General features: G+C 40.2%; 1 protein-coding gene across 2 annotated transcripts in view; it reads left to right on the top strand.

Moving 5' to 3' along the window:
- The window catches only part of pxylp1 (2-phosphoxylose phosphatase 1), a 162,246-nt gene that overhangs the window by 57,210 nt on the left and 90,405 nt on the right, over positions 1 to 14,631 (top strand). Inside the window, exon 3 of one of the 2 annotated variants that reach the window (XM_043702040.2) lies at positions 14,402 to 14,524. The exons of the other annotated variant lie outside the window; for it this stretch is intronic. Coding sequence (XP_043557975.2) covers positions 14,402 to 14,524 — 123 coding nt within the window. The remainder of the gene's footprint in view (positions 1 to 14,401; positions 14,525 to 14,631) is intronic. 2 annotated transcript variants of the gene reach the window in all.

Genomic DNA, 14,631 nt, shown 5'->3' with positions numbered 1-14,631 from the left:
ACCAAAGGGAGGCTTGAATTGTTTTAGTGAGAAGTTGCAAGGTATGTACACATGGAAACAGTGGTGAGGTCTTTGAGGTGCAATGGGTCAAGCTTGAGTCTCCCAAAGTACCAGAAAGGTACTTGGTCTAAACAACTCCACTGTAATATTGTTTATTTACTTCTAAGTTGAAAGGGGGTTGAGTTCAAGAATAGCTGATTAGCTTTTCTACCTAGTACAAGGCTAACATGTTTCATGTGCCATGGGGGGTCGTGAATTGGCCAGCTATTTTGTAAATTAAGTGATGCACATTTGTGCTGAACACAAGGAAAATGAAAATCAAGAAGTGGCATGTAACCGATTCTTCAACCAGCAGTATAAATCACCCCAACAAATCTACAAATGGAGCTATTCGGCATGATTTTCTGGCAATTACACTCTTGAATTTCTCTATTTCTGATCTTTACTGTTTGTCAATAATACTAGCACTAATTTTGCAATTCTCTCATATCTGAGGGCACTGTGCGCTCAATCCATTGCCTGTGAGGTCCCTCTTTGAAACAGGTGCTGCAACAATTGACCAAATGTGGTGTCACTCAGTCATCCAATTAGCATCCTGATTGTATCATGTCTTGCTTAAATTGTTGCTACATTAAGAAGGAATATCAGCTTCATCATTGACCAGACAAGTGTGATTGGCTGCAGCGAGCACAATGACATGTCCTAACTGCAGGCTTTGTCCCACCTGTGCAGAAACTATATTGGAAAACTGTCATCATGGCAGAATACTAGATCAGAGTTGCTGTGATGAATCAATGGAGTAAATGACCTTCTTTGTCAAGATAACTCCATATTGACTCTATGATTCCTGCTGTTAAGGTAATTTTGAAGACAAGGTTAAACAATTCTGACTTAGTTTTATTTAAAAAGTACAGGTTTCTATCTCCAAGAAACTCAAGCAGAGAATGGTAGAAGCATATACAAAACTTAGCAATGTCTATGAATCCAGGTTTTAATTTTTACAGACCTACTGTGTGTTTTCAGCATTTTCTTTTTAATTTGAATTCCAGCATTTGTAAACTATTTGAAACATGATTGAGTTGTATGTATAATTGTTAGATACCATGCAGGGTCTCTAAGAAGGGCTCATGCCCGAAACATCGATTCTCCTGCTCCTTGGATGCTGCTTGACCTGCTGCGCTTTTCCAGCAATACATTTTCAGCTCCGATCTCCAGCATCTGCAGTCCTCACTTTCTCCTCTAAGCAATTATGTCAGCTGTGTTTTATTTTATTCATTGGAGAACGACTGCAGTTCATGTCAAAAGTCTTTTTAAAATATATAACTGCATTATATTTACTCTGCAGTTGCAGTCAGGCAAACATTATTAGATACATGTTCTTCTCTGTATTCTGAGCATAAATTGGTGCTGCATCTCGTGAAATTGTGTGGCCTAGTCTGTGATTTTACACTGATTAACTTTGGTGGCCAGAAAATCAAGAGCATTCTTCCATCAACTGTAATGGAGAGGAAATGAGATGCTGAGATTGTATCATTTCACAAAGCACGTGGATAAAATGGATAATTTGTACTTGTTTTCCAGAAACCAGTTAGGAGCACTGAGCTATGTATTGTGAAATTGCTGTGCAGGAATCCTGTCAATAAAAAGGTGCAGATTTTGGAGTTCAAACCACACAGCACATGGGAAAACCAAAACCTGTGTGGGTTTCTCCCGAGTGCTGCCAGATGTATGCACAGTCATGATCTCTAGTGTATCGGCAGGTAAGGATTTGCCCCGTTGACTCCATATTTGCACTTTTTCCTTTCAGCTGTCCTTAAGTATAGAATATTGTAAAGTATAGCAACACCGACATTTTAATCGTGGAACATTCTGGAACTGAATGTACTGTGCTCAAAATTTTAATTTTTAAAAAAACATGAACTTACTGTTCTATTTTACCATTGTCTATAATCCCTTGAGTAAACCTTTTTAGAGATAATTGGTTTAGTTAAGATGATGGATGGTGAAGCAATGGATAAACAACTACTCAGGTTTGATTTCTGGGAGAAGTGTATATAATCCCTTCATTCTTATTGCTCACTTTAACACACGTCTTTTAATATTAGAGCTCAATCACATTGTGCCCTTTCTCATCAGAAGCAATCAACTGGAGGAGCAGTACATAAAGATGAAGATACCCTTGGGAGAATTTCTGTTCAAGACGAATTTGGCTCAAATCAGACAAACACAAAGCCATTGCGCTCATGAATGTAGGCAATGACAGAGAAGTCTAATGCAATATCTGCAATCATTACTTACGAGTGCCAAACTGACATTGCCAATGTGAAGTTTATGCAGTTATGAAATAACTCCATAGAGGCTGGTATCCTGTCACAAAGTCACCATTTGTTTACAAGTGGAGAGTCCTTGACACTAATCCAGCTTCCTCAGAGAGGGCTCCGAATGAACAGGATGTCTGACTCTCCTGTTCTTATCTGTCAGCCAGGGCTCCCTGATTAGGGCTGTTACAGTGGTCCAGTCAGAGAACTCCTATTCTATGAGGCCACCTAGCTGACCTCGTTACAATCACTACAAGTTATAGATTTTGGTTTGGTACTTGCATGACTTTATAAAGAAACAAAATAGATGTGAATGAATATGAGTACATTGTATTTTGACTGATGCTATTGGTCATGGAATCTACTCTCCTCACTTATTCTTATCAATATGTGGTCTCGATTGCTTTCTTTTTTTAGAATTAGAATTTTTTTAGATTACCCAGGCCCATTCCCCTACCCTACATTTACCCCTGACTAGTGCACTTAGTCTACACATCCCTGAACACAATGTGCAATTTAGCATGGCCAGTCCACCTTACCTGCACATCTTTCTTCTATCTGTGCAAAGTAATTTCACTAAATCTTCCTATTTTGGATACATGGAAACCTGATTATGGAAGAAACAAAAATGCAACTTATTGATAACTACTTTTCTTTCAGTCAGCTTTGTGGAATGGACGTGTAAGCTTTTTAATATGACCTTCCATCCATCTTGAAACTTCTTATTTTCAAAGGATATTGTAGATTCTTGGCCATGATTTACTTTGGAAATCACTGTCTAAGAACCAACCGACTAAAGTAGAATTATTGGTTGGTACTGTTCTGGTCATAAATACCAATTTGTGGTGACTTTGTTGCCGCAGTTCTTGCTGCAGGATTAAAACTGGAGTGCCAATAGGAGGAAGTAGTTCTCGATACTGCAGTGAGGACTGGCCAAATAGCACTGTTGTTTTTGTCTGAAGGTGTAATTCAGCACCAATTTGGACATGCTGCCTGTCTGCACCAAATAGGAACACTTGGCAAGTCTGAGACATGGAATTGAAAGGCTCAGTGTCACGCCAGGCTGTGTATTTACTGAATGAACCACTGGAGGAATCCTTGGTCAGTCTTTATTTAATTGAATGTAGTTTTCTGAACAAAAGAGACATTTCACAAATCTTAGCATTCAACTGTTTAAAGATTGAAAATTGAAAAACAGGCAATGAATGGATGATATTATTTGGTAATTAAAGCTAGTCCTTGAAATTGTTAAGCAAGCAGCTTCATAAAATTATTATAAAATCACCTGATCTCTAGTACCCTTGCACATTGGGCAACTTAAGTAACCAAAAGCAGGAATTGCATTATGGAAAGAGGGTGTGCCAAACCAGTACTTTGGAATTGTTTTCTTGGTCAGTGGCAGATGGGAAAAGGAAAGGTTCTGCTTTCCTTTTATAAAAGGAACTCTCTGTTTGATCTTGTCCAGTAGGGCCAAATAATTTTGCAGATGTGGGAATATACCACAAATTTAATGACTAGATAAGCTCTCTCTGTTTCAAGATTGTGCATTGGATTCAGAACCATCCGGCATGCACCAGTTTGGCACAAATCAAAATGCTGGCTTGTTCAGAGAGTCAATGGTGTGCAGAATTTTTAAAAAACGCTTTAGTTGCCTTCATCTTGCAAAGTGATAAACTCAGTCAACATTAGACTTTTTGAAAGATTAAGTATTGCTACAAATATGGTTATGTCTTTTCATCACTGCAAGATATTTTCAGCATTATAGGTGCATATTATTTTGGATCAAAAATAGCATGCAGGCTGAAGGCTATACTTCTGCCATTGACTCTGTCAGACACAATTTTAATAGGAGCATCTGTGTGGGTGCAGGGAACATGCATTTGATATATGCAGGGGAGGCAGATTGTGAAATGAGTCATTGTGCAACATTGATTTGATGTTAGTAATGCTACTTTCAACATCGTTCAAGCACGTATCCTCTTTTACTCTCTCACAATTAATTGTGTATTCAGCAACAGGAGGGAGCTCACCAATCAATACAATTAAAAGGGATCATCAACTATTTTCGGAATAGTTGTTGATTTGTACTTGCTGCAACTGTTAAGTAGATAGAAATGTTTGGGAGTTTGTGTTATCATTTAAAGTTGCTGAAGACTCAGTTTGTAGTAAAGCTCTTCATTTTAAGTTTTTGCTATGATCCCTTGCTCACAGTCATACTCCTAGAGGTTGCTGTTGCCTTTGGTCTATAGTGTGGCAAGAGGAATGGACAGGAGTGACAGAAAACATGCAAACAACTGGGCAGGGGAGAAGGAGGGGGGTAAAAGGTCACTCAGCAGCAGACAGTATCTTCTGACTGTCTTTGGGAGGCAATTCTCCCCTATCAGCACTGGTGAGGAAAAGTGCTGAAGACATCTCGTTACAAGAAGGAGGTGTTCTCTAAATTAGATGGTTGCAGCTTGAATTGCAGTCTGTGAGTAGAAAAAGCACAACATTATCCATGGTTGTGAAAATGTTTGAACCTCTATTCATCAGCTGCCTTCCAGGCTGGAGCAGGCAACACTTGCACCCTCTTGTAATTTGCCATCTACTGTTGCCTAAGGAAAAGCAATGAGGTTCTATATGCAAAGACAAGTAAACACAGTCTGTTTTCTCTGTCCAGCAAATAGTAGGTGGAATGAGAATGTGGCTTCCCCTTGCTGCAAGGCCATGGACATTCTGAGATTTACCACAACTGGAGGGGATTCCACTCCCCCTGTCCAGCTGTTATGTGTTTCTACTCAGTACATTATGCAGTTCAAGGGTGACTATTAAATGATGACAAACACCCATGATGCTTATGCTATGACTCTAGTGCACAATTAATGTCCACATGGATAGCATGCACATAATGAAAATCATGCTGTGCCTGAAGTACCTTTCAGCTGACCATTGGAATGCTGAAACAATACTTCCATTGCCTGCACTTCGCTGGAGGAGTTTTGAGGTACTGACCAGAACATGTGCCAAGATTCATCCTGATTTGTTGCAAACTGCACCAACTCACCATCAGGAGAGCACAACACTTGCTCCAATATGCTGAACAGCTGCAGAAGAGGAGTATGCATTCCCTTACAGTCTGAACTATTTGTGACTAGCTGGTCCTCCTGCAATACCAGTTAATACAACCCTAATTCTTGTTCAGTAGCAGTACCGCATCTTAATTTCTCTCTGGCTCTGACCATCACAGCATCTTCTTGGCCACAATATTGAAATAAACACTATCATTAAACAACTATTTCAAACCAACTTGAGAACCTAAGCCATCCCCTATTCCATTTTTAAAAAAGAAGCTAATCACAGCAGTGTGTTCCTTTTGTATCTATCTTCCATTTGCACTTGTCCATGTGTTCCTGTACAGTACTGCTGCATGGCTGGTGGTCGTTTGCCTATTTGGAGTAGGGAAGACTGCAGGCTAGATTGCGGAAGGAATGCTCACCCTAAAAAAGCCAGCTTCAAAGTGTACAATTTCAGCATGGGTGGCAGTACTCCCACAGACCAGCAACCACAAGGACAATGGAATGGTAGTGATCGGAGAAAGAATGCTATCATCCAGAGAGAGGAAATGAGTTTTGTGCTTCAAGGGCTGTTATCACTCCCCTGGGGTGGCGTCTTAACCATTCCTGTAACGTAATGGAAGACAAATTGCAGAACTGCTATGAGATGTGGCAAACCCCTTTGCACGTTGTTATAAACAGGAAGCTGAAGCTGAAGTTGCATTGGTTTATTGACACCCCCACCTCCATCTAGCTATCACCTTCCAAGTACCTTTCCCCCCCCCATCCCCCCCCATCTCCATCCCTTCCCATTTATCTCGCAGTCCCATTGAAACCCCCCGTCCTTTCTTGATGAACGACCTATGCCTGAAATGACGACTTTCCTATTCCTCAGATGCTGCCTAACCGGCTGTGCTTTTCCAGCTCCACACTTTTTGACTCTGATCTCCAGCATCTGTAGTCCTCACTTTCTCCTGAGTTCATTGTCTGTCTGCTGGAGTGAAAGTTCACAATGGGTGCCTCCTACTTCTGTTGCAATGAAAGTTGTGCCTCAGCTGTCAGACATTGCAATTGTTTGTGTGCTGCCTTCATCAAAAGTTATCAGGTTAATTTCTTGTGGAGATGCCTGAACCTTGTGCCAGGACTTATTGAACTTGCAGCCAAAGAAAACTAAACAAACTAAAAATGAAAGTGAATACAAGTTGGTCATTCATTTCTATAAAACTGACAAAGTGCTGTTTCTGATCAATAAGAACAAAGTTTAATTCATTTTTTTTATGGTCATGGTATTTAGGTAGTTCAGGTTTTAAAATAAATAAAATATGTACTTTCCTGAATGTTCTGCATCTCAGAATGACAAACATCCTCATATATGAGTTGGACCAAAGAGTCTGTTTCCATGCTGTACATCCGTGCTGACTCGTTGACTCTATATGAACATTCCTACATAACCTAAAAGTGCCTACTAAAGGTGTCACCTCAAGAATGCAGACCTGTTCAGATTTTCCCAAACCATAGACTTTATTTATTCACTCACTAACAATCTTTGAGAATATCAGAGGATAATAAAGATATGGCTTGTCTTTGGCAGGTTGAATTTTGGATGACATGTTATTTCAAATGGAAGAATGCATTGTGAGAACACAGTCTACTTTTAATATTAAATGTGAAAAGGTTAAGGCTGAACTTACCTGTTCACATTCATTTTGTGTAATTTCTGAAATGCAGTGTTCATAAATTGCTTTTGGCATGAGGTTTATTTGGCTGTAGGATGTTTGCAAATCTTTAAATTTAGATTGTAAAAGAATAGGTAATGGGTGCACAACATTCCTGAAGATCTACAATGCCTAATAATTATGAACAACTTTATTTATTATTAATATAAGTGCAGAATTTACGTTTACATAGGACCTTTCACACCTCAGGATATTGTGTTCCCATACCAATTAATTAGTTGTGAAGTTTGGTCACTCTTATGCAGGCACGGTCCAAAATACTTACAGTGCACACCAAGGTCCTAAAAACCTTGTGGTAAATGGCATGAGAAACTGTTCTTGAAATGTTGACATAAGTGGGAGAAGTCCCCTTCTCTCCCATGAAGACAGGAAATTCATTAACGTTAAATTCAAATACAGTCCGGATGATCCAAGATATCTGCAGCTTTTTGCATTGCTCTTCCTTTCTGTCCCTTCCTTTTGCGTTTCCATCAAAATGATTTAAAAATCACGACAGTGTTACTGACTACGGCAGTGCCCTGAGCTTCCGACTTCACCAACGTTGAGACTGCACGGTTGTTTCTGCAGGTTTGCTAATCATTCCATGTCTGAAAGGACTCTGCACTTGTGTAAAACTTGTACAAAGTTGGAACTGGACTCTACCATGCTCTTTGACATTCTGTCAGCAGCTTTGCGAGTGCACCAAGCAGCTTTTTATGCCTATCCACATCCTTCTGTCACCTGCCCCATCGAAGATCTCACGTGACCTGTCTGCAACAGAAATGCCTGTGTTGTCCTTTACTGTGTCTTTCTCTTCTGCTCCACGTGCTCTTTGTCTCACCACATGCTATTCCAGCCTCCTAAATGCATGCAGTACTTGTTCCTCGTGGATACTATATTCCCTTCTTCCTCTTCTGACTGGGAAGATTGCAGCTTTTGGGAGTCAAAAATTATGACGAGCTGAGCATTGCATTATGAGGAGGAAAAGTGAAAATTGCATGCTCACATCGTCTGCAATTTGTGAGTCAAAATAAACTGGAATGACGAAAGTAGGATTAAGTGTGTAGGTTCCCTCATTGATTCACCCAGCCATATTCTCAGTGACACTTCACCCTGTGATAACCAATACAGTTATCTCCATGGGGATTAACACAGGTGCTCTTGCAATTGTCTACAGTGAACATCTTACATCTACCTTTTCTCCAAGTGAACAATATAGGCTGCCCTTTACCTTTAATAACTAAGCTACCAAAAGTTGGTGCAGTGTAGAATTCAGAACACCTCTCTCAACCCATTTTATCTAAAGTGACACTCACACGATATAAGAATTTTAAAAATTGAAAGGCAGGGACTGATCAGGGATAGTCAACATGGCTTTGTGCATGGGAAATCATGTCTCACAAACCTGATTGAATTTTTTGAAGAAGTAGCAAAGAGGATTGATTGAGGGCTGACGTGATCTGTATGGGTTTCAGTAAGGTGTTTGACAGGGTTCCCCATGGGAGACTAGTTAGCAAGGTTAGATCTCACGGAATACAGGGAGAACTAGCCATTTGGCAAGTTCATCTGGCTCAGAGGTAGACAACAGAGGGTGGTGGTGGAGAGTTGTTTTTCAGACTGGAGGCCTGTGACCAGTGGAGTACCACAAGGAGTGGTGCTACTTTTCGTCATTTATATAAGTGATTTGGATGTGAGCTTAAGAGGTACAGTTAGTAAGTTTGCAGATGACTCCAAAATTGGAGGTATAGTGGACAGGGAAGAAGTTTACCTCTGATTACAATGAGATCTTGGTCAGATGAGCCAGTGGGCTGAGGAGTGGCTGATGGAGTTTAATTTAGATAAATGCAAGGTGCTGCATTTTGTGAAAGCAAATATTAGGACTTATACACTTAATGGTATGGTCCTCTGGAGTATTGCTGAGCAAAGAGACCTTAGAGTACAGGTTCATAGCTCCTTGCAAGTAGAGTCGCAGGTAGGTAGGATAGTGAAGAAGGAGTTTGGTGTGCTTTCTTTTATTTGTAAGAATATCAAGTACAGGAGTTGGGAGGTCATGTTGCAGCTGTACAGGACGTTGGTTAGGCCACTTTTGGAGTGCTGCATGCAATTTTGGTCTCCTTCCTATTGGAAGGATGTTGTGAAACTTGAAAGGGTTCAGAAAAGATGTACTAGGATTTTGCCAAGGTTGGAGGATTTGAGCTATAGGGAGAGGTAGAATAGGCTGGGGCTGTTTTCCCTGGAGCATTGGAGGCTGAGGGGTGACTTGATTGAGGTTTATAAAATCATAAGGGGCATGGATAGGATAAATAGGCAAAATCTCTTTCCTGGAGTGGGGGAGTCCAGAACTAGAGGGCATGTGTTTAGGGTGAGAGGAGAAAGATATAAAAGAGACCGAAGGGGCAACTTTTTTATCCAGAGGGTGGTACGTGTGTGGAATAAGGTGCCAGAGGAAGTGGTGGAGGCAAGTACAATTGCCACATTTGAAAGACATCTGGATGGGTAAATGAATAGAAAGGGTTTGGAGGGATATGGGCCGGGTGCTGGAAGGTGGGACTAGGTTAGGTTGGGATATCTAGTCTGCATGGATGAGTTGGACTGAAGGGTCTGTTTCTGTGCTGTACATCTTTATGACTGTATAACTCTTCTCTGAAGTCTTCCAAACTGAGAAAACCTACTCCAGTTAAAGCTGAAGTATATTATAAACATTTATCATAACTTGCTTGCTTTAGTATTCTACATACACCAATTTTATAAAGTCTAGAATCGTGTTTGTCTTTTTAACCACTTTCTCAATCAGTCCTGCCGGTTTGAGATTTATAGACATATATCACTAGCTTCCACTGATCATACATTGATTTAACAATTATCCCCTTTGTTTTCTGCTGCTTCATTTTCCTACCAAAATGTATTACTTCACATTTGTCTGCATTGAAATTTTGTTTGCCATTCAACCATCTTGGTGTGTCCTTGTGACATCTATCATTGACCTTCTCATTTTATGTTACATACTTGGACTGACAATATTCTGATTGAGTAGTGATAATACAGGCTGTCATAGAGATCCTGGAGTTCAGTGGATAGCATTCCTGTCACTGAAATTCTCCAGGACTTGTTGGCTCTGGAAGGATTGCGCATGACATTGTACAACGTGTTGATAATTAGCTTCCAATCATTCCAACACTTCTCCACTATTCCCAAAGAGAGGAAATTTGTGTAAAATACCAAAGAAACAAATTATAATTTGTAAATTCTATGAGTTAAAAGCATAGAAAGAATTAAATTATGCAACTCATTTTGCACAGGAAACAATTACGGAATAGGTTAGTTTCCACCACAGCTATTGGACACTGACGCATGTGGTACAATACTACAGCTGTACAAAAGTTCACAGCGAGTAATGCAACTTTTCAAACTTTAAGGAGCTTTCTTGTATTGTAGATCTAAACAACATGTTACAGTTTTCATCTTCTGAAATTGCAATTGCTCGGTTGGATGGGGAGATAGGAAACTTGAAACTGTTCTTAAAATCAGCTTTTAAGCCCTGAGAAAATCAGCTTACAACACCTGAAAATGTCCAGGGTATTTTGATCTTCTGATGTTGCCTGCCTGTGTGTGCTGCTCCCGGATGGGCCTCGCATTCGGGATATTGGCTTTCCTCATTTTCACCTGGCCTCTTACACTGGATTCTTTATCTTTTTCATAGATGTGCATGGCAAGAGCAGCATCTATTGCCCATCTCTGATTGTCCATGAGAAGTTGGTGAACTGCCTTTTTGAACTGCTGACATCTAAATGATAGGGTTACACTTACAATGCTTTTCCGATGGATTTGCAGGATTTTGATCCAGTGATATTGAAAGAATGATGATATAATTCCGAAATAAGATGGTTTGTGTCTTGGAGGAGAACTTGCAAATGGTGGTATTGCCGTAGTCCTGCTGATGTTGTCTTCCTAGGTGGCAGACATTCTATATCTAGATGGTGCTGTCAAGGGAGCCTTGGTGAGTTTCTGCCTTGCATCTTTTAGATGGTACACACTGCTGCTACTGTACATATGTGGTGGAGGAAGTCACAGCTTAAGGTAGTGGACATCATTTGGGCTTAAATGTTCTTGACCTCCACTTAATGAGGCAATTGAGGAGTAATTCATCTCATGCCTAACTTCTGACTCATGTTTTGCCGAAGGTGGACAGGCTTTGAGGAGTTAGGTGGTGAGCTACCTACCACAGAATTTCCAGTCTCTGACCCGCTTTTGTAGCCACAATATTTGTGTGGCTGGTATGCATTTTCCAGCTAGGTCTAAATGCTAAATTTGTCACCACACCTCATTTCCTATCTTGGTCCTCTGATGCCAACTGGGCCAAATTTCAAATATTCTTCTCACATATTCGCCAAACCACGCTCTACCACAAAAAAGTATCACCTTGTGTTGGGAGGCCTCTCGTCACAGCATGATAGGGAGTGACAAGGTTTTAAGAGGAAAATGGCTAAGAAAAATGTGGCTGTAAAATTGTGACTCAAGGTTAATGTAGACAGGAAGCATATCCCATGTGCAAAATTTGGATACAAAAGGTTAAAAATTCTATTTACTTATCTTTTTCACAAGGTGACTTTCTCAGAAGCTGAATCAATTTACTTTGCAACTGATTGATGAACATCTGCCCGTTTAGGGGTATCTTCTTTCACTACAGTCATTTGACTTACAGGTAGCCTAGGTAGTCAATTATTAACTCAGCTCTCTGGCCTCATTTATGAACTTAAGCTCTCTTATGAAATGCCACAAAATATTTAGCAGTTAGTTTCTTCTAGTCCATCTGCAGATCTGCTTGCTTTATTTTGGTGAGGAAAAACTGGAAAGAATGTGAGCAAAGAGTTTCTGCTCCCGGTTTTGTAATTTTCTCATTCAAAGCTCAAGCAACAAGGAGACATTGCCTTTTTTTTTGCTAATGCATGTTCACTGAAAAATGTAATAGGTATTGATGGGTGGTGGAACATTATCTTTGCTGTAATTGAGGCAATGGAATCATTTCTGATTGTCAGTGAACGTGGTTACATGTTAAGTCTGAGACGTAAAAAAAGCACTCAAAGGGATTTATTCGAAATGGAGTATTTACAGGTTTAGAAGAGGAAAGCAAAATCAAAAAGAGTCTGTAATATTATATGAAGATTGGCGAAAGAAATTTGTTTAATGCACCTCTGGCAAGTTTTAAGAAAAGCTCATTTTAATGTCATGTCAGATGATCTCTAGTAAGACTGCATCATGGTAGAAATTGTTCTCTACATTTATTTCAGTTATATACTGGATTTGCATTGTGTTCTTCATAAGAAAGGTAAAAGCCTTAGAAATTTAAAATAATTCAGCAGTGGCCTAAAAATAGCATATCCCAATTTCTTGTCATCATGTCGACTGCAAAATCTCTCCTGTGCATTATCCACAACCTCTCACATAAAATGACCAGATTCTTGCCCATACAATGTCTAGGAATACAGTAAATGCAAGTGGCCATTAGCAGGCTATTGAGAATCATCCCTGCAGTAAACATTACTTGAGGCTCGGATAATCTCTGAATCCAATTTAAAATGTATACACATTCCAATGGTTGAAAGGAAATAAATTAAATAGATTTCAAACTTTGGTGGCCTGCTTTGCTTAACAAAAGGGCAGGTGTGTGCACAAAATAAGAAATTTCTCGAGGAATTTTGCATAGAAATATCATTCTAGTAACTTGAGATTAATGTCAAATGCATTCCCACCAACTCAAGTAATGAATTCTGTGAAACTAAGTGTGTCTGATAGATATATTTGTAATGACAATAAATTGTTTATTTTTGCTGGGAATATCATTTGCTTTAATTTATGTGCTGCTGATGCTTATGCCTTGGATGGTGCAAGAAAGTTGGATACAGTGATCACATAATGTGACAATCGGACACATTGTATTTATTGAGTGTCACAAATACAATCATCAATCATTTTTTTCAAAAAGTATTCCCTCCTTTTTTCAATGTGCAACTTTAGCAATATTGAGACATCCCTTTTGTCTTTTGGGCAAGGAGCAAAAGTAAAGTATCTTCCTTGTCTTTCTGAAGAAAATTAATTGTACTGAATATTTGTCTGTGTCTTATTTGTTTGGGGGTGAGACAGTAGCTCTGGCCCCTATGTTCCTGTGGCCAACAGTTGGTTAGTACAGTGGTAATGGCTGTTGCTCATTGGGACCCTGCTAAATCCTCACTGTAGTAGACATTGAATGAGTTACCTGGGAAAGTGAAGATTCCATTGAGCACTTCCTTTACACTTGGAACCCTTCTAAAATTTCCATTTTAAATCAGAGGGTTCCAATGAAATTAAATAAATAGTTTCTTGGGAAAGGCTAGACTATTAAATAAATAGTCTAACTTTTAAGTAACCATTTATATAACTGCTTACTTACCTCACATGCTCTCAGCTGGAACACTACCAGTCTATTTAGACTCCTAGATCCTGCTCTTAAACTCTCCATTCCCAATGTTCACACTCCACTCTGGATCAGCTTTGCCTCCCCCTTCCTTATTTCAGACCTGATCTCCCTCTGCTGCTGGATCCTTACTCCATCCTGGAACTTATCACCCATCCTCCCTGCTTTCTACTCGTCCCAATTTCTCCCATGGACTCAGACATACCCTGAATGCTACATCACTTATTTGACCCCCTTTGCAACATTGCATCCTATCCACCTGGTACCCGATACCTGATACCCCATCCTCTAGCTGCTTGGCATGTGACTCTCCCAACACCCGAGTCCCTTGCCACTTGGAATCCTATTCCACCTGACTCCCTACTTTCCTGGCATCCTGCTCTCCAAGAACCTTAACCTGACAGTTACTTTATCTACTTACCGTGTGACAGCAGCTGTCAAAATGGTTCAGAGAGACTCTGGAGATTTAAATATTAGAAAATGGCAGGTCACTGATGTGAAGAGGGGATGTGGTTAGTCTCCCTCCGGCAGCTGTGCAACAAAGAGAGGACTGTCAGAAGGGAAGAACACCACTGCATTTCACAATGACGCTTGATCAGAATAACTCTTCTCAGAAATGCAAAGCTCCCTCCTTGGGAAAACGGACAGAGTAGCAATCTGTGCGAGATTGTCACATTTTGGAAAATCATTTCCTATATTTCCAAGGTATCCACTTTCTGTATTGAAGAGAGAGAATGAACGAGGCTTCATGACTGCCGTGTATGAACACTGATCCCTCGTCACTTCTCTCTAATTTTTCAATCTCAGGGGTATTTCGGCGCTTTGAACCAACGTGATTTTAAAATATCATTAGCCTTCACATGGCATGTTTGTGTTTGTGCACAGCAGCCACAACACACAGCGCAAACAGCATACGACCAGCTGGAGATAGACCTGGAGAAAACAGAGTGGAAGATCCACGCTGGAGAGCTCAGAAGACACCACAGGGCAGGAATGTTGCAGGAGCAGGTGCGTGTGTCCTCTCTCAGGCTGAACTGCAGCCTTTTCCACCGGAATAATAAACAGAATGCAGGGCAATGAGTAATAGTTCATCCGGATCAAAGAAATTGATAAAT

This window comes from Chiloscyllium plagiosum, unplaced genomic scaffold (genome assembly GCF_037043375.1).
Source record: "Chiloscyllium plagiosum isolate Xiang-an unplaced genomic scaffold, Cpla_swu_hap1 HiC_scaffold_13, whole genome shotgun sequence".
Lineage (NCBI taxonomy): Eukaryota > Metazoa > Chordata > Chondrichthyes > Orectolobiformes > Hemiscylliidae > Chiloscyllium > Chiloscyllium plagiosum.
The sequence above is the reverse complement of the archived record's forward strand: the minus strand, read 5'-3'. Positions and strand labels throughout refer to the sequence as shown.